Source organism: Rhipicephalus microplus, chromosome X (assembly GCF_043290135.1).
Source record: "Rhipicephalus microplus isolate Deutch F79 chromosome X, USDA_Rmic, whole genome shotgun sequence".
NCBI classification, from domain to species: domain Eukaryota; kingdom Metazoa; phylum Arthropoda; class Arachnida; order Ixodida; family Ixodidae; genus Rhipicephalus; species Rhipicephalus microplus.
In genome coordinates this window covers 199,062,889-199,090,818 of record NC_134710.1, presented here as the reverse complement: position 1 = coordinate 199,090,818, position 27,930 = coordinate 199,062,889, and the positions used below count along the sequence as shown (strand labels likewise).

The window sequence follows — 27,930 nt, the reverse complement described above, 5'->3', positions numbered from 1 at the left end:
CAGCATTTTATGTCTTCCGTCGCCGTTTGTTTGTTTACGAGGGAAGCCGTGCACCCACTGAAGTACCTGGCAAGAAAGAGTGCAAACACGAGCCCCGCAACGTGCTGACAGCGACGACCAAAAAAGCCGGCGCAAAACGAAGCCAGTGTCTCATCTTTTCAGCGCTCGTTGACAGCGCAGCAGAATGTTGGACGATTATTCGCTCGTCGAGCACTTGTGCGAGTGCTGCCATGGCGTCTGGCGCTGAAGAGGATCGTCAAAGAGCCCCCCCCCCCCCCTTTTTTTGTGCTCTCGCTTACATCGTGCGTGACAGCGCGTTCTAACGTTAGAGCTCGTTGCCTCTTGCTATTTCCTTATTTTCACTGCAAGACAGACACAGCTGATCAATGTTAGTGAAAGCTATATTGTGTCTAACGCATGAAACAGATGTGTCTTCCTAAATAGCGAGTATACTACACGTACGTTCTGAAAATATAAAAATTCGACCTGTTTCTTTCCATTAATGTAAAGTGAGTTTCTCTTCCGGTTAAAAAGGCACTGAACAGATATAAGAAAAAAAATGAAGGACGCATCGCATTTCGACTCCGGAAGACGTGACTCTTCCGTTGCAAAGTGTTTATTTCGCGGAATAAACGACCACTGAGCTACACCTCTGAAAATACAAAAAACTAGCGCGTTATTACCTCCAGGCTTTTCTCGTTTTTTCAGCACAAAAGGCGACAACAGCAGTCAGTTCATGTTATGTCAGGAGGAAATAATCTCTAGAATGGTCCTTATACAAGAGATATTCATTGAAAATCGTCTCCTACCCTGCTTTTACTATGCAGTTTCCTTGCCTCCAGGAAGAGTAGTGAAGGTGAAAAGGAAATCTTTCGTTCAAACTTGGAAGGGTTCAGGAGGCCCTTTAACAGACAGCGGTGCTTTTGGAGGATTGTGACCACACGAGGCTGTTTGCCAACAGTCGTGACGTCATGAGTGCTGGCGGCAGCTGCAGCCACAGAAGCGGCCGACAGTCGGCTCCAGCTCAAGCACTACCCGCCGCAGTGGTGCGATGTCGGCGGTTTCCTGTGCGGCCAACAGCTGTGGTCTTGCGACGGTGCAAGTGGCGGATGTGCGTAGGAGCACAGTTGATACCCTAATTTACAATAACAAAGACAACGTCACCAGCCCTATAGGCAACGAGGCAGCCGCTAGGCATGGTAATACATGAAGAAAAAATCTTTAAAACCATCATTCTCCACTGGTGAAGGTTTTATAACGAGGTTCTGTCAACGAGTTTTTTGTTATTTTGTCTAAAGCACGCACCTGTCTTTTAAAATTATTGCGTGAAAATGTGATATATTTAGGTTTCAGACAACTTTATTCGTAATCGCTCGTGCTAGAGGGCGTGTTTGCATACTAATTATAGTGTTTCTGTATAGGGGTTATTGTCACTTGGCCGAAGGCTACATAGTATTCCACTCAATATCTGTGAGCTAGATGGATAAAGACAAATATGAACGGCTTGGGTGCAGGTGGAAAAGCCATGTGGTTGTCGGCATCTTCTTTTGTATTGTATAAATAGCTTGGTTGAAGAAGTTATCTTTCTTCTATTTCCACGACATTCCACAAAGCAACACTTCAACGTCAAAACAATAAGTCTTCCTCTAGTGTGCCAACAGCATATTCAACGACGGTAACGCTCGGCACTTTTCGCTCTACTTTCGGTGCCGCCAAGGAAATTCCGGCTGCTGTTGTTTTAGGTGCCACAACGCGCTCCGGGGTAACTTGTTTTCGCATCTTATGCGCTCCATCAGGCTTGACAGCCACACGAAAAAGCTTATTTGCTGCCCATTTGCTTGGCAGGCATCTGTCTTTGTTGCCCTTGTAATAATGTGGACAAGGCGGGGGATCAACTTTGAATATCGTGCGCCAGCAGAAAGCTCTAAAGCGGGGAAGCTTACTTGTCCTTTAATAACAGATTTGTCTGCCACTACTGAAAGCACCAGAATAAACACCTGTGTTTCAAATTCAACTACAAAATTTCCTCCCGATTGGATAGAAAAAAAATTGAGTTGATCCAAAGCACGGATGAATGAATAGAAAGATCTAAATGACAAATTACTCACCCTGAAATTGGAAAACACAGTTATGCCTGCTGTGTTGAACAAAACTGCCTATTTTACACTCTTGGTGAGCTTGAGATCACTTCCAGGAAACAAAAAGAGAATATTCTACAAGGGGTTGGTTTCCTTCTTGAAAGCTTCCAATTGACGACAACAGACACGTAAACCAAGAAAAAGTCCGGATACAATATGTGCTCTTTTTGTAGCAGCGCTTGTAAGCTGGAAATAGTCTGCCCAACGCGAACAAAAAAAAAACGAATGTGGGTATTCGCCAATAAAATTGGTGAAGCCCAGCAACTGACTGCAGCAGACAGATTGATTAGATATACGGGATTTAACGTCCCAAAACTACTATATGATTATGATAGATGCCGTAGAGGAGGACTCCGGAAATTTCAACATCTAACTTTTTTTAACGCACACCCAAATCTGAGCATAGGAGCTTCCAGAATTTTTACCTCCATCGAAAAGCAGCCGCCTCAGCTGTTATTCAATCCCGCGACTTGCAGCTCAGCGGCCATGTACCTTAGCTACAAAACCGCCGTGGCAGGGCCCGAGTGCAACAAGTGGGACAGCTGAAAAAAGGGTGAAATAAACACGACATAAATGCTAGAAAGATATAGAAAGAAAGCAAGAAAAATAAGAAAAATGCAAACACATAAAGAGGGAAGTACATAAAAGCTTAGAAACAGAAAGAAACAGGGAGAAAGTGAGAAAGACTCGGAAAGAAACTGGTAGCAATCAATAGAGAGAAGGGCAACGAAATAAAAGAAAGAAGAATAAAGACAGAAGGAAAGCAATAAATATGAAAAGAAGAAAAAGAAGAAATCTAAGCAAACAAATACAAGAAAGATACAAGAGAGAAAGAGAGAGAGAGAGAAACGCCAGCTTTACGCTGAACGTGTAGCCCTGTCACAGCGAAAGCTTGAAGAGTGTCCTTTGAGAGCCTTGTCCTAACACTTTGGATAGCTGCTACAAGCACACTTGCTAGGTACCCACCACGCCAAAAATAATGATAAGTTCTGCCATTCACTAGGATGTCCTTCATCATTCTTTGGACAAGCGTGGTATCCGCTACACACTTGCAGTGACTGACGACAATCAAGAATTATGCCCGAAGTAGGTATGCGCCACAGTTTATAGGTGATCAAGAACAAGCTTTTCTAATGGTTAAGATCATTAGATGGCCCACTCTTTACGCAATTCACTGTGCGTAATGCCAGGTGGACCCGTTGATGTTCTGAAATGGTTTAATACTGATAATAATGGGATTCCTTTCTCAACACGAAGCCAACCTAAGGCGAGTTCTGAAGTTACTTTCAACCGTAGGCATGGCTCAGTGATAGATAACTGGGCTGGCGTGCACTGGACCCAGGTTCGAGTTCCATTGTGTCATTGGTATATTATATTTCTAAGAATAATATTTATTTATTGCGACAACGGTTACGGACACCAGCGGCGATGGAGGGCATCTATAGCACCGCACGTGACCTGTGTTCTGATCCCACCACAGTTTTCGCTATAACAATTAGCACCATCTATCCAAAGATACATTTGATGCGATGCGACGCAGTAGGGTTTCCAGTGTTTGTGTTCGGCTTCCCTGGCTCGCGTCTCGTCGGTTGTTGCAGGCGCAAAGTCGCCATTCGCGAATGCGATCCGCTTCGCGAATCCTCGCCACACCGGCGACGGCCAGGTTAGGCCTTATGGGTTCGGCGGATTTTTCGGCGGGCGATAGAGCGTCCTCTTCCGGCGTCTTCTTTATAGCAGATGAACGAGCCGAAAGAGTTTTACCACGCTATGTGCGCTCGAGCATTGCAAGCTGTGGACGGGCTGAAGCTAGAGAGAGGTGCCACGTACAGACATGTTTCAGTGGGTACGTCAGGCGCGCGTCAGGCTTATTGCGCGTGAACCGACCCTACGGTGGTGTAGAAAGTGGCGGCTACAGTAGCGGAGTGAGCGGCAGTAGCGACCGGTGTGGTGGGCAAATGGCTAGTGCAGGCGCTGCGGCGAGCGCATGACAGGCAGGGAGAGAGTGGCGTCAGCACACTGCGAGAGGAGCGTGACGTCAACGTGCAGCTGCGGCGTGACCTACTTGGCACTGCTCCGACACATGCGGCGAGGGGAGCGCGCTGTCATGCGTTCGTACGGATGCACTGAAAGACAGCCATGCACAGGATAGTCAAAGAGCTGCTTCGCACCTAAAGAGAAAAAAAGAAACAGTAAAAGCCTCCCACCTACGTTCTGTCTTCAAGCTGGGCACCACTAGCGTGAAGTTACCGTCATTTTTTATACTATTGTGTAGCACTCACGGCGGAAATGTTATGTAGAGAATTAAAGTCCACGAAAAAATTTTCAGATCCCACGTACAGTGGGAATCGATAATATGTGAAGCATAAATGAGGAAGGTTGATACGCACGTCACTTTAAAATCAGCGCACCGCTACGAGGCGGACGAAAATTATGCCGTGCATGACCTACATATTATTATAATGATGTTTCGACGTGTCATTTAGCTTCGTTGTCTATTCACGTCACGAGCATGCTATGAGCATAGCATGTCATCATGCTTTACGTGACACGCATATAATGATTATCATGTTTGGACGTGTCATTTACCTTCATCACCCATTCACAACGTGATACTAAATTTGGTATAGGTGGAGCTAGTGAAACAGCCGCCAGCGCATCATCACCATGGTACGTTGTCATGTTCTTATATATCACGCATGTCATCATTATCGCGTTTGCACCAGTCATATACTTTTGTCATTCGTTCCCGTCACGCAACACCAAATTTTGTATATGTAAAACTAGCGAAACGGCCACAAGCGTGGCGTGTAATCATGACTTATATGATATGCATATCATGATTTCCTCGTTAGGGCCTGTCACTTATGTTCGCCCTGCAGTCATATCATACTTTAGCAGTTCTGCAATATGTCATGTGAACGAAACCACCACAAAAGCAGCAAGACCACGAAATGCAAATCATGACATTTGTAACATACATGCCACGATTTTCATGTTAAGACTAGTCACCTAAGCTCGTCACACAGTAATGTTATGCCATACCAACTTTGATATCGATACCATTATCGAAACGGTCAGTAGAGCTAAAGGCTGTAGGCGGCTAGATAGATAGATAGATAGATAGATAGATAGATAGATAGATAGATAGATAGATAGATAGATAGATGAATAGATAGATAGATAGATAGATAGATAGATAGATAGATAGATAGATAGATAGATAGATAGATAGATAGATAGATAGATAAATCCGCTCAAAATCACCGAAGTTTGCTAAAAAATGCTTCGGATTTGACACCCTTTAGCTCTACTGACCCCGAAACGGTCGGTAGAGCTAAAGATTGCAGGCGGCTAGATAGATAGATAGATAGATAGATAGATAGATAGATAGATAGATAGATAGATAGATAGATAGATAGATAGATAGATAGATAGATAGATAGATAGATAGATAGATCCGCTCAAAATCACCGAAGTTTGCTAAAAAATGCTTCGGATTTGACACCCTTTAGCTCTACTGACCCCGAAACGGTCAGTAGAGCTAAAGGCTGTGGGCGGCTAGGTAGGTAGATAGATAGATAGATAGATAGATAGATAGATAGATAGATAGATAGATAGATAGATAGATAAATAGATAGATAGATAGATAGATAGATAGATAGATAGATAGATAGATAGATAGATAGATAGATAGATAGATAGATAGATAGATAGATAGATAGATAGATAGATAGATAGATAGATAGATCCGCTCAAATTAACCGAAGTTTGCTAAAGAATGCTTCGCATTTGACACCCTTCCGTCAATGGGACCCTGATCTACAAACTTCGATTAACGCGTCTGATACTAACAAACAGCGCTCCTTATTCACTATGAGAGTTTTAATGAAGACATATAAAGTGTTAGTTATTGTGCACCTCTGTATGGGGTGTTGAGATTGTCAATTACTGCTATGCACTTTTAGAGTGGCTTTGGTAGTTGCGCTAAGACCTTTGCAGGCACGCAGACTCAACTGCGTACAAAATTATTTGTAATAAAATACAACACCTTCGCATACTTAAGCATCAGTAAGCATTAGAACATGACCTAGCTTAATCTTCAAGAATGCATTAAGCAACTGCTTTGTTTTTAGAACAACGGAACACCTGCGACGCCGTTCCTATTTTACTTGCTATGTTAAGCAGCCTAACCAACATTTTAAAGCTCGCAATGTACGTGAAATGTCAAGCTCCAATTTTATAATGTACTTAAAAAGAAAGTGACCTTTGGTAATGAAAGATCTCAAACTAAAATTTTTGTCTATGAGAGAGCGCGATACACTTCATCTAGGAGTAAGTGATTGTTATAGGGAAGCCTTAGTCTAGGGACTCACTGGCTTTAGTCACCCGTTGAATCTGGCTGACCTGCGCTTGCTGGTCGGCCATGTGACAGCTGTACGGTCGTGCCTCCCACTGCTCCAACCTGTTTGTTGGTGTCATTTTTGTGTTAGGCAATATTGGGGATGCTTTGAGCAGCCCCAGTGAATCTGATAAAGTGTAGGAGTTTCTCCGCACAATGAGCAGGAACTTCGATAGCTTTTTGTGAAGATGGAGTGTAATGTGGGGATAAACCCCATTTTAATGTCTCCTCGAAGCAAAGACCTCTTCTCCTGTTAGGTGTTTGTGGGGAAGACCGTATATTTGTCATTTAAAACAGCGATGTGCTATGAAATTTTTTGCAGCTGTAGGGCTGTTTTTTTCATGGTTTGTGTTCACGTTTTGATGACATTGATTTTTAATAAACATCATTCTTGTCATATATAAACACCCCGACGGCCAAATTTTTCGCCAGTCCCACGTCTTGTGGTGCAATAAGTAGCGAAGCGCTAGCAGTATTAGAGAGCGATTCGAGCTTGCAAAGGGCCGTTAAAACTGACGGCTAAATATGTCACCACTCGAACCCGAAAACGAGGTATCTCCTTTTTAGATATAGTCAGCCAACCATAAAAAAAAAATAACACGGCTTCGCCAGCACTAGGCTCACAGTGTAATACACACGTTTGGACGGTATTTGCAGAATCTGTGTCTTCAAGATGTGTTTTATGTTTGGCTACTTTTATGGCCACCATTTTCAGCTTGAATGAATGAGCTAAATAAGGCACCTTCAGTGAATATTAATATACTGTGTCATATATTGTACAAACAAGCTCACCTGTAAAAATCGGTATTTTTAATATATAAATGCAGTCGTACTGGCTTGCCAAGAACACAAGGGAAGTCTAAACTTCAGTTGTGGGTGAGTAGAAGCTGACTGCTGCTTATGGTCGTTATATACTCTAAATATGTCACTAATATCTGAGAGAGGACACTGAATATCATAATAAAAATTCGAACGAACCTTACAGCGAGTCTTGAACAAAGTTGTTACGAAAGTTGGTCGTTCCACACCTACAATTGCGCCCAATCCACAACTATTACCCTTAACCAGCAAGGACGCTTGATAAGTACAAACCTAGCTAAGATTCACAGACTGTAAAGCACTGGGTCACCTTCCTGGGCCAGTCACCTCAATAAAGGCTATGTTCATTTAGCATATTGCTATATAACGCCATAAACAACGCTGTATAATTCCATTTGGATAATGGTGTTGCTTTCAATTGTACAACTCCTTGAAATGTCTATGGGCCTCTATGAATAACTATTAAAAATCGCAAACAATCAGTGAAACGGGAAACCGTACAGACAGTCACTCACAGTGTACGTCCAGCGTCCAGGAGTCCTCAATCGCTTCATCCGGCATCTCAGGGTTGGCAGCACGGCACCGTAGCGGTCTGCCGTTATCCCTGGGGGACGGTGTGAACCTTACTACGCTGACACTGATGTCACCGGCTGCCGCTTTGGATCGACCTCCATCTTGCAAGGCACTCGACGTTAGCGGCATGCCGTCGAGGTCCCACGTTAGGTTTGCAGCCGGTCTCGATCCCACTGCCTCGCACTCGACTTCGGCTGGGTAGTTCGCTGACAATGGGCCATGGGCGCCCCTAATTGTGACGCTTTGTGGTTTCACTGAAAAATGGAGAATAGAAAAAGAAAATGAAGTTCATGTTTCGCTTCCAGAAAGCTTTAGAGACAATAGAAAATGCAGTTTTTGCCTCCAGAAAAATGTACATTTTGATAAGAAAATACATGAGTGTATATCGGCCTCGCACTATATTGCAGGAGCTCCAGGGGTTTTCGAAGGATCTTTGCCACCCTATCAATAAAGAAGGATCAAACAAATACAAAGCAGCATGGTTACAACAGCGCATAGCTTGAACAATGCCATACATATTTTTGTTACATTGGACAACATTCCAACAACTATCCAGTGGACTGACGCCAATTAACCAATAGATTTCGAAAATGCCGGTCGTGAGAGCGTATGTCAGCTAACGGTGATAACAGATAAACTTCCTTAGCTGGTGAGTATGACAAATAGCAAACCATAATTTCGAAAAAAAAATCTTTGTGGCTGTATTCTATATGTTCTATATGCAATGATGCTCTCGGAGCCGCACAGAATACGAAACGTATAAAAACTTCACCAACGTTGCACGTTTATGAAAAGCTGGCGGCAAGTTAGGCTGCGTTGTTTGCTGTGACTAGCTACGCCAGCTCTACTCATACGATAGCATTTACATTATCTCTGTGCTTTCGTTTGCGTAATAATTCTATATATTGTAGAGGCCCTTGTGGCGTTTTACGAACAGTTTATTTCAGCGCGCGAGGGTCTTTTATTCATTTCTAGGTGAAACATTGGGCAGCCTTCATGAGGTGTCGTCATTAAGGATGAGCATACACAAAACGCAGCTTTTCTGAAGGTTACTTATGGCTCAGCTTGTCCACGACACCAAACACTGGTTTCGGCGGGGTTTCTAGAAGAGGTGATTTTGCCATGCTATGAGTTCTTGCGTGAGTTATGCTTTAAGGCAAAACATTTATACGTTTGCAGAACCGCCCGCAGTGTGATTCACACACTGTATTTGCGGGAATGGTACAGGGTGTTTCAAGAAATATCTCCAATATTGTTTAAAAATTATCAAAACAGGGTATTTTCTCGCTGTCTTCAGAGCTGCTTTTTCTGTAGCGGTAGACATCTTAAGAAAGTCGAAGAGATCATTTGAAACAGCAATTAAGAAAGCTCAATTATTTACTTTTTATTTAGTGGAGGTCAGCAGCTAAGTCAAATGGGAGAATTGAAGATCTTAATGCCAAAAGCTCATTGCCACTTTGCGATTCCACAAGAGTGGCCTCTATAATAACTACGAAGTAATGACATTCTCCTAGGTTCTGCGGTGAAACTGAAACCAACTGACCTAAAAGGGCAATAAGCAGACGACTACAATCACATCACTGTTCAAAACACCGGTTACAGGGGTGCAGTTCTTCTCCGTTCGATAACGTATGTGCGTCATGAGCGCTGTAATTGCGAGTGAAACCCACGCACCCACACAAAGAAGTTGGTTGATGGTTGATATAACAAGGCTCCCTCATTTTAGTAGCACTCTTTCGCTTTCGGGGACAGTTTGTCCGCAGACTTGGGAAGAACTGCATTACCTCTCAGCTATTGCTAGAGGACGTTTTTCTTAAATCTCAAAGCGCCAATCAGTTTTTCGCGTGAAGGACTTTAAGTTTCCCAATTGACTCAACCGCCTAACTCTAGTAATTGAAAACTTTAGTGTTTACACTTTCCTAATTACTGTTCCAAATAACGTCTTCATTGATTTGTGGGGTTTACCGTCCCAAAACGACCGACTGATTATAAAAGACGCCGTAGTAGAGTTCTCCGGCAATTTCGACCACTTTCGGTTTTTTAACGTGCACCCAAATCTGAGCACGTGGGCCTACAGCATTTTCGCCTCCATCGAAAATGCAGCCGCCGAAACCGGGATTCAGTCATGCGACCTGCGGGTCAGTAGCCGAGTACTTTAGACACTAGACCACCGCGGTTGGTTCCAAATAACATCTTCAACCCTCTTAGATGTCTGCCACTATATAAAAACCAACTGTGAAGAGAGCGAGCAGATAACACCTATGATGATTTTTTTTTAAATATTACAATCATTACTTGAGACACCCTGTATAGCTCCCAAAGTTACGCTGAAATTTCGTCCTAAACTATGGTATATGATCAACGAAGTGGTTTTCCTAAAAAAGAGGGTGCTGAATCTAGACTGCTGACATCTACACAAGCCAGTGTAGCTAAAAATGTCATTCGTAGGCTGTACACCACTTAGTTTTTTTTCTCTATTTCTCTCTGTCTTTTTTGCTTGTGGTTTTGTTTCCTACTTGTTGCTTTCTCTCCATCTAGTTATTTCTGACACTTTCTTATTCTGCCTATATTTCTCTCGCTCTCTCTTTTGAAGACGATAGTCTCTCTTGGGAACTTTCGACGGAAAAATGTTTGTCTGTCTGTACCTTTGTCTGTTTGTCCGCCCTAAAGATATCTCGAACGGCATCAAACGTAGAAGTGTGGCAGCTTGGGCTAGTTGGTATGGCTTGATGATAGTTACAGCGCGAGAAGAAAACGACGATACAGAGACAAGTCCTTCGTGTCCTTCTTTTCTCTGTGTCGTCGTTTTGTTCTCGCGCTAAAACAATCGTCAGGCATCAAACGGCCAACCCCATCCGCAGCGCCCGCCACTAATGCTCAAGGTTTAGCGTTCATAGTTGTGCGAATGTCAATTAAAAAGCAATTATTGGGCATAACTGAGGCGCCACAAGAACGCTTCGATGTTTTCTGTCTGCCTTTATACTAGAAGAGGCACACACGAGTAACTCTAAGAAATGTAGCGTTTAATCGCGCTGCGCTGACAGTGCAACTCGATGCTCAAAAAAGTGTTTCCTATGCTTTGCTAGGATGTCATGGTGGTGGCACCTGCCCGTTGCTTTGCGTTCTACACCTTATCACCTCCGAGACTAGCGCGCATCTTTCTCCGCAGGCTGCATGCCTTCGTTTTCGAAGATAACTGCCAGGTGGCACTTGTGTCTAACGTGCCTCCATGCGCTCGTTCGCCTCCGCTACACGCTCGAGGCACTCTAACGCAGTGCCTCCAGAATACCATTCCCCTATTTTCTTGCGCAGAACATCAAATAAACGTTTTGTTCACTCTCTCCAGACGCAAGACTATCGTCTTTCGACGACATTTACAGTGTAAGATGTAGATTCGGGCCATTTTATTTACTTTTGGTACCTTCCTTTGTTTACCTTTCTTTCCCTTTCTTTCGGTATTTTTCTGTTTTTTTTATTTTTGTTTCTGTTTTCCCTTTCTATTTCTGTCTATTTCTTCCTCTACCTTTCGAACTTTTTAAATGCGAAGCATTTCTTAGCGAACTCTGGCGACTTTGAGCGTATCTATCTATCTATCTATCTATCTATCTATCTATCTATCTATCTATCTATCTATCTATCTATCTATCTATCTATCTATCTATCTATCTATCTATCTATCTATCTATCTATCTTGCCGCCTACGACCTTTAGCTCTCCTGGCCGTTTGGATAAAGGTATCGATGCCAAAATTAGTATGGCATAATATGAGTATATGACGAGTATATTTTACTAGGTAACACATGAAAATCATGGCATGTATGTCATGGATGTCATGATTTACATTTCATGGTCTCGCAGCTCTTGCGGTGGTTTCATTCACATGAAATGTTGCAAAACTGGTATGGTATGACATGATTGCATGGCGAACAACGTGACCGACGCCAACTTGAAAATCACTATGTGCGTGTCATGTAACCACATGACTACAAGCCACGCTCATGATGCGCTCTCAGATATTTCGCTAGCGTCACACATACCAAATTTGGTATTCCGGTACGTGAATAGAAGACGAAGGTATCTGACTCGTGCAAACATGATAAACATGAGATCCGTGTCATGTAAAAACATGACTACATGCTACGCTCATGATGAACTCGCGGCCGTTTCGCTAGCTTCACATATACTGAATGCGGTATTACGTGACGCGATCAGACGACATAGGTAAATGACACATCCGAACATAATCACAACATGCGTGTCACGTAACAACATGCCTACATGCCACACTCATGATGCGCTCATGGCTGTTTGACTAGCGTCACATTTGCCAAAGTTTGTATTACGTAACGTCAATGGATGACAAAGGTATGTGACAGTTGCAAACATGATAATCATGAGATGCGTGCCATGTGAGAACATGACTACATGCCAGAGTCAAGGCGCGTACACACTTCGACGTGACCAGCGCGCGTGCGCGCCGGCGTTCCGTCGCATAACGCCGGCGTTGCCACGCCAGGCACTGGTTCTACCATGTACTCAGAGGCGCGCGCTGCGTTGCCTTGACGCATGCGCATTTCAGCACATCCGGCGTCCCTTCGTCTCGAAAAGACGCAGACGCAGTGCTGTCTGGGTAACGCATTGGCGCCAAATGCAGCATGTTGCATTTCGTGCCAGTTGCAGTCGTGCCAGTTGCAATCGTGCCGCTCCGACGGACGCTGGTCGCGCCGGTCGCGCTTTGCGTCAGAGTATAGAGTGCTCACGTTTTGCTAACGTAGCGTCGTTGTGCCCAGCGTGCGCTCACGTCAACGTTACGTTGGAGTATATTGGGCCTTCACGATGCACTCGAGGAGGTTTTGCTAGCTCCGCATGTACCAAACTTGGTGTTATGTCAGTCAATGGATGACGAAGGTATATGACTGGTGCAAACATGATAATTATGAGACGCGTGTCATGTAAGAGCATGACCACACACCACGCTCATATATCGTGCTCGATGCCGTTTATCTAGCTCCACATATACTAAATTTGGCATCACGTGACGTGAATAGATGACGAAGGTAGACGACACATCCAAGCATGATAATAATGATTCGGAAGTCGTGTACGGCATAATTTACCTACACCTCGTAATGTTGTGCTGATTTTAAAGTGACATATCAACATTTCTCATTCATGCTTCGCATATCGTCGATTCACACTGTACGTCGAATCTGCCAATTTGTCTTTCCCATTTCTTTCGCTCTCTTTCACTTTCTTCCGCTTTCTTTTTCTAACTGGCTTTCTCATTCTCTTTCTCTCTACCCGCAGGTCGCGGGATCGAATCCCGGCTGCAGCGGCTGCATTTCCGATGGAGGCGGAAATGTTGTAGGCCCGTGTGCTCAGATTTGGGTGTACGTTAAAGAACCCCAGGTGGTCGAAAGTTCCGGAGCCCTCCACTACGGCGTCTCTCATAATCATATGGTGGTTTTGAGAAGTTAAACCCCACAAATCAAATCAATCATTCTTTTTCTCTCTCTCTCTGTACCCATTCTTCTTACCTATGTAAATTATTGTATCCGACGGCAGATAAACTGGCGCACCGGGAGAGAGCGCACCAGGCACTCGTGTTCTTGAAAGAAGCAGAAGATGAAGAAGAGGCCAAAGAGAGCGAGTGCCAGTCAAATTGTTGCGGTGCTATAGCGGCAGGCACACCGGGCCATTTGAAAAGAGAGGTCATTCATTGTGATGATAGTTTTATGTGCAAACTTCAGCGCCAAACCTGAAGCCCAAGTGGAAGCTGAAGGGTTTATAATTTAATAAACTTCATCTTTAACAAGTGGCGATGTTACTGACGAAGATATATGATAATATTTTCTGCACTTCTTGCAACAAGAGCTTCAAAGCACACGAAAAAAATTTGTCATGCTCCGACCACGCGAACACGCTTCAAGTATGGGGGTGAAAATGATTCCGGGGATAGCAGTTACTTCGGCGGAGCTCCACTGCACTCAAGGGGAAGAGTCTCGCTGCTCACTGATCGAAACTATCCCTGCGAGAGCGTTCAGCACACCGGAAGTAGAAGAAAGAAAAGTAACATATGCCCGAGGCTTACTCAAACGCACAGACGTAGAATGTTCTCCAGGTTGATTACAATATATGCCTTACAGCCGAGTACAATATGGACAAGCGTATCTCGAATTTTCGGCCGTTGCCTCCATCACTAGCTCCAGCAACGCGCACAGCATGATCTGGTCTCGGAGGCCACGATTCCACAGTGATGCTTTTGTGTATGACAAGGCACACAGGAAATTCCGAAGACGACGAAACCACGCTCATTCAGCACCTGAAGAAGTGCTGTGTCTGCAGCCACTGTAAAGCGAAGAAGTGCTTTTTGCATTCTCTTTTGAGCACTTTCGCATCTGTTTTTGAAGTTGAGGAGGGGCAAGATGTGATTATTCACTCCGAAGTATTTATTTTCAAAATAAGCGGCAACTTACTTTTAAACACCTTCACTGTAAAAGTTGCGTTACAAAAGCCGCACATTGTGACGCAATACAGGAAGCTATCGCTGCCTTTTTGTACTATCGCGGCCTTTGTCGACGTAGTTTGATGGCCTCCCAAATGCGCCTACAAATCGCTGATAGAGCTCATTTTTGTCGTGACCCCTGTCGAAGAAAATGCGTTCCACTACATAGCATTAGTGTAATGCTTTTTTCTGGTGCTGCTTCAAGTAGCCTCGTGGCTTTGTGGTATAGAATATCTGCTTGCCAACCGAGTGAGCTGGGTTCAGTCCTCAATAGGACCGAAAATTTTATTCTTGATTTTATTTGCTACTTTCTCGCTTTTTCGCTTACAACCAATAGTACCGACGCTGACGGCGGAACTTCCGCGACACGAGCTTTCTCATGCTATCGCGTTAAAGTAGGCTGAACAGTGGTAGCGGCGATCAGCCGGCGCCCGCCGGTCATTAGTCAAGGGATAGGGAACGTATGCTGGGCATTTGTGCATGCTGCATTGAAAATTTTGGTTTTATATTCGGTGGTCGCGTGTAACAGAATAGTTACAGTTATAACAATGATAATCTGCGCAAAGTAAGGTTTTGTACCTTTCTTTATGGTCAAGTAACATAATTGCAGCAATGCCCTCACACCAAACGCACAAAAGCCGACGCACCCTACATCTGAAATTATAAGAACAAAAGTTAAAAAAAGATTGATATGTGGGGTTTAACGTACCAAAACTACCATGTGATTATGAGAGACGCCGTACTTGAGGGCTCCAGAAATTTCGACCACCTGGTTTTTACCGTGCGCCCAAATCTGAGCGCACGCGCCTACAGCAATTTCACGTCCATCGAAAATGCACCCGCCACAGCCGGGATTCAATCCCTCGACCTGCGGGTCAGCAGCCGAGTACCTTAGCCACTACCGCGGCGGGGCAGTATGAAAAAAAAAGACGGAGAAGTACCTCAGTGGCTTCGCCTACCTTGATCCTGGAGCCCATATTTAGCTCCAGTTAGGGGATAAATATACAACCAATGCTATAGAATATGCCATAGTTGCGTGGTTTCCTCATGCCAAAACACTTCTATATCAACTAAAAAACTTACAACGTAAATCGATTCACTTTTTGTTCAACAAAAAACAAAAGTACGGATTCGCCAACAGAACTATAGTTAGTAATGCAAGCTGCATTACTACCTATAGTAAGCCAAGCTAAAAAAGCAAGGCTAAAGTTTTTATACCAATGTATTAATGGAGACATAAAGATTGATAAAGCCAAGTTCAACACATAAAACACTAGAAGACCAACAAGACGAAAACACCACCAACATTGACTGAATACTCAACCAACACAAACTACCTTAAATACTCTTATTTTTCTAGTGCAATTAGAGAACGTAATGAACTAGATAAATCAATCGCTAAAACAAAATCCGTAAACACATTTGTGACACCATTACAAAACGCTCTCATGACCATGTAATTGCCATACACCTTTATTTGTTATGTTTGTACTTTTTGTATTGTAAGTTTGTTCTTGTAGTTTTGTCAATGCATCTACGCAATAAAAGCGTCACACTAATTTTTCTCGTCATCTTATTCTTACGCGTATACATTCAATGTATTTTCGCTTATGATGCGATGTACCTTAATTTTCATTACTTGAGCCACACAGGCTCGCTGCGGAGGTTATTTGGAGGATATGCAGAGTGCCTGCACTCTGCATACGAAGGAGCTAACTATGTACTACGTATCTTCTTGTTGTTCTTGTTGTTGTTTTCTTTATTACTATTGTATCTGACACTGTTCCTCCTGCAGTGATCCCGAACGGGATTAGCAGTATTGTAAAATAAAGTAATATTATACTAATAGAGCCCTCCAGAGAGGCTTCAAAGCACCGCGGGCAGTACTAAAGCGACGTTTGAACACAAAATACGCGCATAGCATACTACTTTTGTTTTATAGACAAAATTTAAATATATGTATTTTTAGCTGAACGTGCCATAAGGGAGTAAGTGCTTTAAAACTAGATTGTTTACGCCGAACACCAAAGTGACGTGGGTGTTCGGCATTGAATATCACTGTAAAAAAATTATTGCAGCATGCAGGTTATAAGGCCAGGCTGCTGGCCCAGTAGAGCTGGTCGGCCCTCTGCCGGTCCTTGACTAGGGCTATCTGCATTCTCGCCGCAATGCACGGTGGGCTCCCGTATATATATGTATAGCCCTGAGAAGACCCCGAAGCGATAGAAGGTCTAAGCCAACGACGATGTGCCTGCCATTCTGTGATAGATACGAACGCTTGTTTTAAGCGTGAGTTCGTCTCTCGAGTTTGGACAATGGTGTCGCGTCTGTGACTGCCTGTGAAGTAATACTAACCCCTCTGCGCTTGAAATCAACGTATAAATATGCTCGCATCCCTTAACCAATGCTTAGAAATCGAAAATCTAGATGGGAGCTGTCAGATGAAAACAAAGTAGTTGGATAATCAGGGTGAACCGTGGAAGTGCCTCAGACCGGCTGGCCGGCGTTTCGATAGGAGCACCTATCTCTTTCAAACGTGCCGTGTCATCTATGCCGTGTTAGTTTTAAAGGGGTTAGCAATGACGTCATCTGGTCGTGACGCGTGTCGCTGTTGATAATCACCTTGTAGAAACCAAGAAAACTATAAATCAGAAGAGTACAGTCCTCGCTTCACTTCAAGTCAGGTGGTATAGCGATTCAAAAATGTTCTCGGAGAGTGGGGAAAAAAGTGCCGAGTTGGAGTGGTGTGCTGCAAAAGTGGTGGCCGCCTTAGACATGGTGGGACGTTAGGGTAAACAGGAGAAAAGAAAATGAGAAGAATAAAGAGAGAAAAGAATTACGCACAGAACTATCTCTGTGGGCAATGTCCTTAACCATACGCGGTAGGAGTGGTTTTAGAAGCGAAAAAAGAGAAAACAAAGCAGTGGTTTGATGTTTCGAGAATATAAAAAAAGCTTCGTAGTTGTATATAGACACCTTCATATCTAAATTTGAAATTTTAAAAAATTGAAAGAGAACATTAGTAGTATAGTATGTAGGCTAGGAGCGATTCAATGTAGTACCGGTTATGTCTATTCGAACGTTGAAGGTATCTTGCATCTGTAAATATTGCCGCACTTATGCTATGGATTTCAGTGATTCTAAATCGCCACGTGCTAAATTGAATCCTGATGGGTGTAGGGACTTAAATTTGTGTATCAATTACGATTCAATGTATTTTCTCTCTCGTGGTGACCGGAAATTAGTTTGTAGAACGTAAAGCATTGCTTGGTAGAAATTGTGGTCCTGTTCGTTTAAGTGACCGGCTACTGCTTTTGGTAAACTATGATTTGTGTGTGCACGGAGACCGTTCAATCTTACGTGAATCGGCTGCCCAGTTTCGTCTATATGTTGTTTTCTACAGGTGGCACACTCAAGACAGAATAATGGGTTGTTTGAAGTGCAGGTGAAGCTCGATGTGACATTGTGAATGTATTGAGATGCTACGCTTTTTACGCTGGGAGCCGGCTGTGTGTGTTAGCAGGTAGAGCATAAGGGCCGGCCACAGAAACCAGACGTCGTCCTACTCTTTGCTTTAGGTTTCGCGTAAACAAGCATGCTTTTAAGGTTAGCGTGGTGTCTGTAGGCGACTTTAAGTCATTCGGGAAATCTTTTTTAAGTTTCTGATAGGTGGTTAGAATTTGATATTATTTTGTGAGGATGTTCTTTATGTTAGGGAGTGAATTAGAAAACTTTGTAGTGAGAAGAGGTGTAGTTGCTGCTGTTGTGCTTTTGGAGCGTGGTTTGAGTGCTTCATTGTGGTCCAGTTCCAGTGCGTCCGTTTAGGATTTGTTCAATAGTGTTCAAGGGTGGTTTCTGTCTAATAGCATTTCTTTTAGGGCGGTAAGTCTGTTTACGTAGTCTTCGTATTCTACGCATATGCGGCGCAACCTTGTTGCCTGATTCTTGAAAATGCCCTGTTTACAGTGTCTCGGGTAATGGCTTGTATAATCTAAGAATTGTTTCTTGTCAAATGGTTGTTTTATACAGAGTTGTCTTTACTATACCATTTTGAAAATCTATGGTCGTGTCTAGAAAGTTGATGCGCTGAGCCGAGGTATCGAAGGTGAACTTTATTGTTGTATGAAATGAGTTCAGGAATGAGGTGAATTTATCTAGATTGTGCTGCCCATGTTCCCAACAATATAAATGTGTCATCTACACACCGCAGGGATACGTGCGAGGTTTGTTCTCACAGTGAGACAGAAATTTAGTTTCCAGAATTCCCATGCACATATTTGCGTAGGGGGAAGCAAATGGGGTTCCATGCTTGTTCCCTGTATTTAAAGATAGTATATTTCCTCGAAATTAAAGTAGTTATGTGACAGTACAAATTCTAGTAGCGTTAAATATACTTTGGTACAATGTTGTGCGCTCTGTTGGGGTAAGATTAGCCCAACTGAAGCTAAAACCTCGAGGACATGAATGTTCGTATATAAAGTGGTAACATCTAGTGTGACGAGAATGGCGTCTTGCTGTAGAGTACCATTCTTATTATTTCCTCTATTATTCTAAGTAGGTGTGGTGTATCTTGCACAAATAACCGTAATGACTTTAGAATTACACCTAGAAATTGGTTTAGAAATATGGAGAGGATCTCGGTTAGGATGTTGTTGTTTGATACTATTGGGCGCCGTAAAATTTTGTACCGCATAATTGTGTGGTTGGTATTTTGTGAATGTTCTGAAGGAGAAAGAATCGCCCCGCTGCTTTGCTGTTTGGGTTGAAAACTTTGAATTTCGATGAAGTAATTGGTTTACCAAACGAGATCTAAGGTGGTTGGTAATTGTGAGCGCGTATTGCTCTGTTTGATCGTTGCCTAATTTACGGTAGTGTTCAGGGTTGCTCAGTTGTCTGTAGGATTCGTGCGTGTACTTCTCTGTTGGCCGAACCACTATGCTTCCTCCCTTATCAGCTGCCCTAATTTTAATGTCTGCACGTGAGGCTAGAAATAATGCGGATTTCTGAAGCAGTTAAGTTTTTAGGCTTCTTAGCTGTGTTAGAATGATTTATGATTTCTGTTGTAATGGCTTTAGTACATAAGTAAAGTTCAACTGCTTGTTCTGGTCCAGGGGTCCAGGCAGACTGAGCCCTAAGTGTCGCAGTATCTGTTCCTGTTCCGTCGTTTAGAACGAAAAAAATGTGCTATGCGTATCCGTCGGGAAAACTTCGTGAGGTCTCGGTGAAGCTCGTATTCGTTTATAGTATTGTTGGTTGGACAAAATTTTCGTCCTTCATTAGGGATGTCTGTTTCCTCTCGACTTATTGACACTGAAATGTCTACGACGTTGGACTGCTTTTCGATTTGTATGGATGTGTCAGCTGTGCTTGGTACTTCTCTGTTTGTGCGGTAAGTTGTTTGTGTGACGAAGGTGGATGCTCGGTGAAGGGTTCCCCGATTTGAAATAATTTCCTTAGTCTGCTTCTGTTTCAATTTTTTTGTTTTTCTAATTGTTCCAAATTTTTTATCGGCTGTTAGGACAATATTGTGTAACTTTCTAAAAAATCTTTCAATTTGATTTATGCAGTGGTTCTTCAGTATGTTCAGGAGAGAAAATTAGGGCGTTGTTAAGTGTTGTTTGCCAATTTGCTTAGTATTGCAAGGATAGCGTGCTTATAGCAGGTGTCACTTTTAATTTAGGTCCTTTCAGGATTATCTTGTTATTCATACCGTGGTTGTATGTGGCGAGGTGGGAGGCGTAGTTAGTGAGCTTTTGGGTAAGTTTCCTGGCTTTCAAGAATTCGATGCGTTGTGTCTGGAAAGTGTTAACTTCTCCTGTTGGTCACTTGTTCGTTTTTCTGAGTGTGGACCGGCGTGTTACCCCGCGTTGCAGCTTCGGAGCTGCTGGAACTTGTGTTTCGTTTACTTCGATGGCTGTTTCAGTTTGAGTCTGTGCGTGTACTGATAAGCGGGTGGGCGTTTGCGTGAAAAATTCGGTTGTAGCTTTGGTTGCGTTGATGTTTATTATTTCTGGTTGCTGGTGGTTTTGACGTGAGCTTGTGGTTTGTGTGGAAGCTTCACTTGTGGACTTCTTGTTTGTGTCGTTTCTTTTCGTTTGGCCCGTAGAGGGGAATGTTTTCGGAGCTGAGTAGCTCTGTGTTGTTTGCGTACTGAGGATTGTCTTATTAGTAGGTGTTGTTGCAGTGCTTGTCACTGTAGTGGAGGCAGGGACAGAGCAGGGGCCTTCTGAGGAGTGTTTAGCTTTTGCGTTACGTTTTCCTTTTATCAGCTGTTTAATGCGCTGTGAGATATAGTTTTCTGGTTTTCAGACGGCGATTATCAACAGGGACACGTGCCATCACCAGAAGACGACGTTACCACTAACCCCGTTATAACTAACACGCCAAGGATGACCCGGCACCTATGAAAAAGATGAGTCTTCCTATTGAAACATCGCCCAGTCATACTGTTTACCCTGATTATCCACCTTAACGAATGCCTTGAAACAACCTAGGAGAATTCCGATTAGTCATTTGCCCGATTTCACTGTTTCGAGCCTTGCGCGGCTTCATTGAAGCTTAGCCATTTTTTTCTGTTTTTCTGTTTCTTTTCTCGCTCTTCATATTTCTCGTTTTCCGTTTATTTCTCTCTCTTCTTCCTTTTTTTTTGCTTTGTTTCCGTTTACTTCTCCCGTTCTTTTTCTGTCTGTCTCGATTTCAGTTTTTTCTGTGTATTGTTTATTACTACTTTTTTCTATTTCTTTATCTCTCCGTATTTTTATCCCTGCCTTCACTACCCGTTCTCTTTCTTTTCTTGTTTACTAGCTATTTTTCTGTATATGTTCCTTTCTCTCTCTGTTTTTTTTCTCTGTACTCGGTCTCTCACCCGTCCGAGATATTGCATCTCATGCCGAACGAATCGGCGCCACGGGAAAGCACGCATCGGGTGCACTTGTCAAGTGAAATAAAGAATTGAACGTGCACATGATTATTGCTTCTTGTCTACATTGTTAATCATACAAACGGGGAGCATAACACCTCTGAATGCTGTAAAGTTTCCTAAATGTTACAGTTTGACATTGTTAGAGATTTCGTACACCCGAGGAATCCGGCACAGCGCGTACTTTTCTCTTATGTGTGCCTCCATTAAACGTTATTAAACGAAAAATAACGCGAAATGCTCTGTTTCCCAACTACACAGAAATCAAAGCCGTAGAACTAAAAGTAGCTTGCAAATGGGAGCGGTTGAAAAAATGAGAAAGCAAGAAGCAACGACCAAGTTAAATTATCAAGGGAAGCAATCGCAAGTAGTACTTGCTTGTTCGACGTAGCGTGGCCCGCCACCATGAACTCTGTCTGTGGCTTCAAAAGGCATGCCTATAGTTCCGTGTAGTGCTGTACAGGAAGGTGAATAATGTATATATGCTAACTCAACTATGATAGGATATGATAGGAACTATGATATGTGCAGACAAATTACATGTTGAAACAAGCTATTCTGCTGGCACATTGTGTATGCGCGTGTCAGTTTAATGCCCTTCTTTCTAACTAACTGCCACCAGTAGAGCGAGAAGTATGAAAGAGATTAGGATAGCGACCATGACATCACGACAAGGCTTCTATCAACTTGAAATTTTGAACCCACATTTAAACTAACTCAAATACTGCTACTATGCGACAATAACATGATATTTTATTCACAGAAATTGTCTCGGCGTTATTTCATATGGCCACCCATGTACATTGAGGCGAGCAAGCATCGTCGATGTACCCTTCGTGTGATAGAAAGGTAAAAAGAAAAAGAAGCAGTGTTGGTGGCAGTTTCTCTTCGTCTTTTCAAACGCGTGAAACCATGGAGATAATGAAGATGAAGAACGTAATCCTCTCATTAGGTAGGTGTAAATTGTTCCAGAATATTGATCATGGTCATCACCATCATAGAATATCGTAGAAAATTTCACGGAGTGGTGTCGGGCTCATATGTTACTTTCCGCTAGCAAAATGCTGCAAATCAGTCTGCCGCCGTTTTCTCAATTGAGCTCTATCGAGAGCCGGAATTGATTTGTCGCCGATAAAGTCATGTTAAAGTGCCTAATTTACCAAAATTCAATAATTACCTTAAGATTCCCCGAGAGTACGAGATCATGATTTGTGGGGTTTAACATCCTAAAAACACCATATGATTACGAAAGACGCCGTAGTAGCACTCCGGAAATTTCGACCACTTGAGGGTCTTCACCATACACTCAAATCTGAGCACACGAGCCTACAGCATTTTCGCCTCCGTCGAAAATGCACCGGCCGCTGCCGGGATTCGATCCCGCGACTTGCGGATCAGCAGCCAAGTACCTTAGTTACTAGACCACCGTGGCGGGGGTACCTGAGAGTACTTGTTGATATTGCAAACTTGCTGCAGTTCTCAAAATTTATTGAGTACTGATTTTCAATTTCTTTGTTTCACCTTTTTAAACAAAAACACTGTTCGCGCCGGTTGAGTCATACGCGACCGTTCTATGACGTCACGCTGGAGCTTCTAGTGACCATGAACTGACGAAATTTTAGTGAAGATACTTTAAGGCGGAATATGTCCCCAAATACCCAATGTCGTCTGAGATACACAACTAGACAGCTTACTACATGCATGTGATGTGCAGTGGCAGTCTCTTTCTTAAACTATAGAGAGGTGCATTTCGCCTGTCTGCAAGTAAACATCCAAACACCATACGCAAATGTAAGATTATCCACCGAGCTTTCATGATGGCGCCTCAATGTAGGTTTCGCGCACGAAGACGACAGCAGCCTAACTGTCATGGCATATTATGCAAAAATAGAAACATGTTCACAGAAAAAAAAACTCGATAGCGACACTACCGCTCAAAATGTGCTGTCGGTGTTACTGTAGCCAAAATGTTCACGCTATAATGCAAGCGTGAGCCTAAGTGTATGACAGTGAGCAGAGAATTTATGTGGAGCAAATAACTTTCCATTTGTTGAACTTTAAGGAGTGTATTCGGTTTGTAGGCTCCACTAAGAAAGTGTCATTGCCATCAAACCTTTCAGTCTCTGCATAAAACAAATTTAAAACGGGTCCTATGTATACCACGTGAGGTGTTTCCTGTAACAAACAGGCTTTCGTTTGATGCCCTTTAAAAACTGTATTTCGTGCTTTGATGAGAGCCAAAGTGTCACAGTGGCGTCAAAACTGCATTGTATGCCGCCATGGGCCCATGCGCTCGTTCACAGTCACATTAAAAGTATTCGCTCGTTCGCAGTCAGATTAAAAAAAAACACGGATAGAAAGTGATCTAGGCCATGACGCGAGCTGACGACCAGACGTAGGTTCTTGTGATTTTGTCATCCTTCTATCTGCGTTGCTTTAAGCAGGCACACAGGCATGAAATGAGGGTGACAGTGCTTAATGCGTGCGACAAATCACAGGAATTTGGCTCGTACTTAAGCTATTCTTAATGTGTTGATGCGTAAAGCAAGTAAATAATATATTGAATCATTTGATGATAAGTCAAAAAAGTGTTGCAGAGCCCGTTTAAAAGATGAACAAGACAGTGATGAGAGAGCGCGCCGGCCACGCAAATCCTCAATAAACATCTTTCTACTTGTACAGGGCTGGTCTCACGATATCACCACTTTGCCGATTCTGCAGAGGACTGGAAAATATTGCACAAGACTTTTTGTCATGTCCAAGATATTTTCTTATTAGTAGTCGACTTCTCATTAGTCTTCTTTCAAAGATAGGGTTAATCTTATCGGGAGAAATGTTTTGAAGCTTTGGCGCCTCAGGCTTGAGATACTGCTGCAGGAATGCCTTTGATGCCATGTGTAAATTCATTAAAACTACTCAATGAGTTCCATTTTATTCTGCTTTTGAAATTCTTTGTCACTTCAGCAAGGTAAAATCTAACTAGGTTCTCAAAACTGTTCCCATCAAGTTAATACGGCAGTCCATATACAAGCTCAAAAGCATAATACTCGTAGTTTAAATTTTGTATTAGGTATTATTGCCATTTCAATTCTTCATTTTTTGTTCACCCACCATACCTATAATAAGCATTAATAGTCTCCACATCGCATTCCTGGTCAATCCTCCAAGGTTGGTACGTGCTACTACTTATTGAAGGAAACCAAACCAACAAAACAAACCGCTGTATACAAGGTAGAAGCCGAATGATGATGATAGTCATTTTGTTCAATCTGCATGGCCTAACGTTGAAGTTAAACAGCTCCGCTGTCAGAAAAAGTCTTTATTTTTGTGTGTAACATCGAAATAAAAAAGTAATATTTTTGCAGAGTTTGATGCAAATGCAATTTATAATAAATTTGTTCCACTTAGACGTATTGTTTACAACTGGTGCAAAGGCAGCTTCTACTAGATTGGTTACACGAAGAGATAACGCACAGGCAGCCAAAAAATAATAATCCTCTCAGTGATTGAACGCTTACATATTGACCCTATTAAGATCAAAAATTGTTGAAGCGTCATTAACTATATTGTTTGGCTTCGTCTTTCATCCCGTTGTTACGTTGCGTCACCATTACTACCGCCGTTGATGACGGAGTGGAACCGAAAAAAGAAAACAATAAAAGTGTACAGTCCTAAAAAAAACGAAAAAGCTCTACTCAGAGCAACCCATACATTTTGCCAACTTCGGAATATATCACAGCAGCACGCTTTGAAAAACGCACAATGGCCAATAACTTTGAAAAATCCCCTTTGTTTGTATCAGACTTCCCACAGCTAAAGTTCCCTTGGAAGAACAAGTGGTGTTCATCAAGAAAGGAAGAAATAGTGATTACCAGGCTGCGTTGTCGAGTCCCGTCACTGAACTTTTACCTTCACAGGTCGGGTCTGGCACAGTCGCCTTTGTACCTTTATTTTATTGAGAGGGAATCTTTGAAGCACTTCTTTTTGTCATGCCGAAAATTCAAAACTCAAAGGAAAAATCTACTAGAAGAACCCCTACGAAAATTGGGCTTAAACTTGACACTTCCGGTGATTCTTTCATTTGGCGCAGTCGCATTTGGATTCAGCCACAGGAGCGTTTTTACCGCAGTTACAAATTTCATACGAGAATCTAAAAGATTGGAATGCTAAAAATAAGTAACTTTAGTTGTTTTATGTATATATATATATATATATATATATATATATATATATATATAGGCAGGCATGGTGGTTGAGTGGCCGTAGCGTTGAATATAGTCTAGTAGATCCTCCGTGAGCGGTCACAACGTGGTTTATTTCGACGTTTCGGCCTAGAGTCTGGCCTTCATCAGGAAAAAAAAAATCCTGATGAAGGCCAGACTCTAGGCCGAAACGTCGAAATAAACCACGTTGTGACCGCTCACGGAGGATCTACTAGACTATATATATATATATATATATTCTTTTTTGTATGTTTATATGTTTTCTTTTCAAGGTTTTTTTTAGAAATTCAACGTCTTTTTGTTATTACATATATTACCTAATTATTCCAACCCTCTCTTTCAAGAAGTGAAATAATTTAAAAAGCAAGGCACCGTCCCATTTATGGCCTATCCCCCTAGGTGGGTTGCGCCAAGATGTTGAGGAACCAACCAACCAACCATACACTCTTCGTGGGCACCCACATCTCTGTACTTTCCTGCATATCTCGTGGTGACCCAATACTGCAGCATTTTCCCAATCGCCATCTCTGAAGCTATATCTTGCGGCAATGGCTGCATCGCACCAGCAGCCTAGCGAAAAGATTAGAACAATGAAGATTAGTGTGCTTAAGATTAGGTGCAACTTGAAGAACACCGGGTGATAATATTAACGAATAGTCCGCTAAACCGTTTCTTCAAGTTCTGGTGCGTAGAGCTGGGAAACCATAAGCTCCACCGTTAAACAAGGATGTAAATAGAACACAGAACTTAAAAATAGAAGAAAAGAAAACAAAAGTAAGCATCACATGAAAAACGCCCTGCAGCCATGTCTTCCTTAACTGTATGCAGCGCCACTTTCTGGCGGAGGCTTTAAATTAATACGTGTACATTGGATCCGTCTACTCTGGTGTTTGGGTGTTTTTTCAACGTTGCACTTTATTGTCGTGGAAACAGCAAGCTTGGCGCCTACTTCGTGACGTGAGTGACAACCACCTTCGACTGTTAGTATCAATAGATATTACTTAAACAGTCACAATCTATCAATGCATCATAAAAAATTGGGGGACCCTTAAGCTTCGCCTTTAATAGTTGAACTCGATAGCCAAATCCGGCCCCTAGTGCGCCCTTTAACCGCTAAATGCATACTTATTAATATGTTTTTACACACACACACACACACACACACACACACACACACACACACACACACACACACACACACACAAGCGCTACGTATCAATAGTAATGCAGAGACTGTGCAGGGTGGCCACTTTCCTCTGCTAGAATGGTGCTGAGATGTAGTCGACACATGATTTCTGCAATGTCTTACAGATGGCACACTGGTACATACAGGTTTTTGATCAAACGCAAGAGTACATGGCCTCCAAGATACACGCCGCGCGCTTGCCATCTGAGAAGCCACGGCCGCCTGGATCGGGCGCGCGCAGCACTGCCAAGCGGCCGTGTAGAGGCCATATAGGGTCTCACAATCACTCATAGGTGGCAGCACATTATCTAGCGTTCTCTGTTTGCTTGATCAACGCCTCTGGAAAGGCATGATATGTTTTCCGCTGGATGGACATAGCTGTCGCTGTTTATTGCGGTTTGAAAGTTCCTGTGAGCTTTTAGTGGTGATGGCTGCACTATCCCGCCTGTTTCGACGTAGCTTGATGGCCTCGCAAATGCGCCTACAAATCGCCGAATGGGCTCGGTTTCGTCGTGACACCTGTGGAACAAAATGCGTTCAGGAGACACCTTCCTCTACATGGTACTTATGTAGTGTCTTTTTTTTCGAAGCCGCTGTAAGTAACAAGGTTGGTTCATGGTAACACACTTGTAACCACGCAAACGGCCCGGGTTCAATGCTCAAGGAGACCGAAAGTTTCATTGTTTATTTCGATTCTTTTTTTCTCGATTTTTCGCTCACGGACGAATTTTCGCTCACAACCAACACTGCCGACACCGACGGCAAAATTGCTACGACACGGGCTCTCTAACGCTATTGTGTCAATGAATATTTTAGACATGTGCTACTCATTGATATTCTGCGTAATACAGTACCTAAAACTACACTAAAAATACACTAAAAACTACACATAGATAACACGTGTCGACTTCACCAGAGTAAGCCCGTAAAACGTTACCAGACAACTGGGGCTTGTGGAAGCACTAAAAATGAAGAAATTCTAGCCGCATAAAAAACAACACATTTTGTTTGAGTGCCAACAGGCTGTTCGCAACAAAACGCTGCGCAGTGTTGTCATTGCCGCCACGCTCACTGTGGATGTACGTGGGGTTATTCAGCAGAGAAAATTAACAGACGCACACGACGTAGAAAAGTTTCATGTCATTACTTCCCAGTTTACCACTCCTGC

At 42.9% G+C, this 27,930-nt stretch overlaps 1 protein-coding gene across 1 annotated transcript in view; it reads right to left on the bottom strand.

Annotated features, from left to right (window-relative positions):
- Positions 1-27,930, bottom strand: part of LOC142775925 (neuronal cell adhesion molecule-like) — a 935,753-nt gene that overhangs the window by 49,459 nt on the left and 858,364 nt on the right. The window contains exon 6 of the mRNA XM_075878461.1: positions 7,872-8,183. Within this exon, the coding sequence (XP_075734576.1) occupies positions 7,872-8,183 (312 nt within the window). The remainder of the gene's footprint in view (positions 1-7,871; positions 8,184-27,930) is intronic.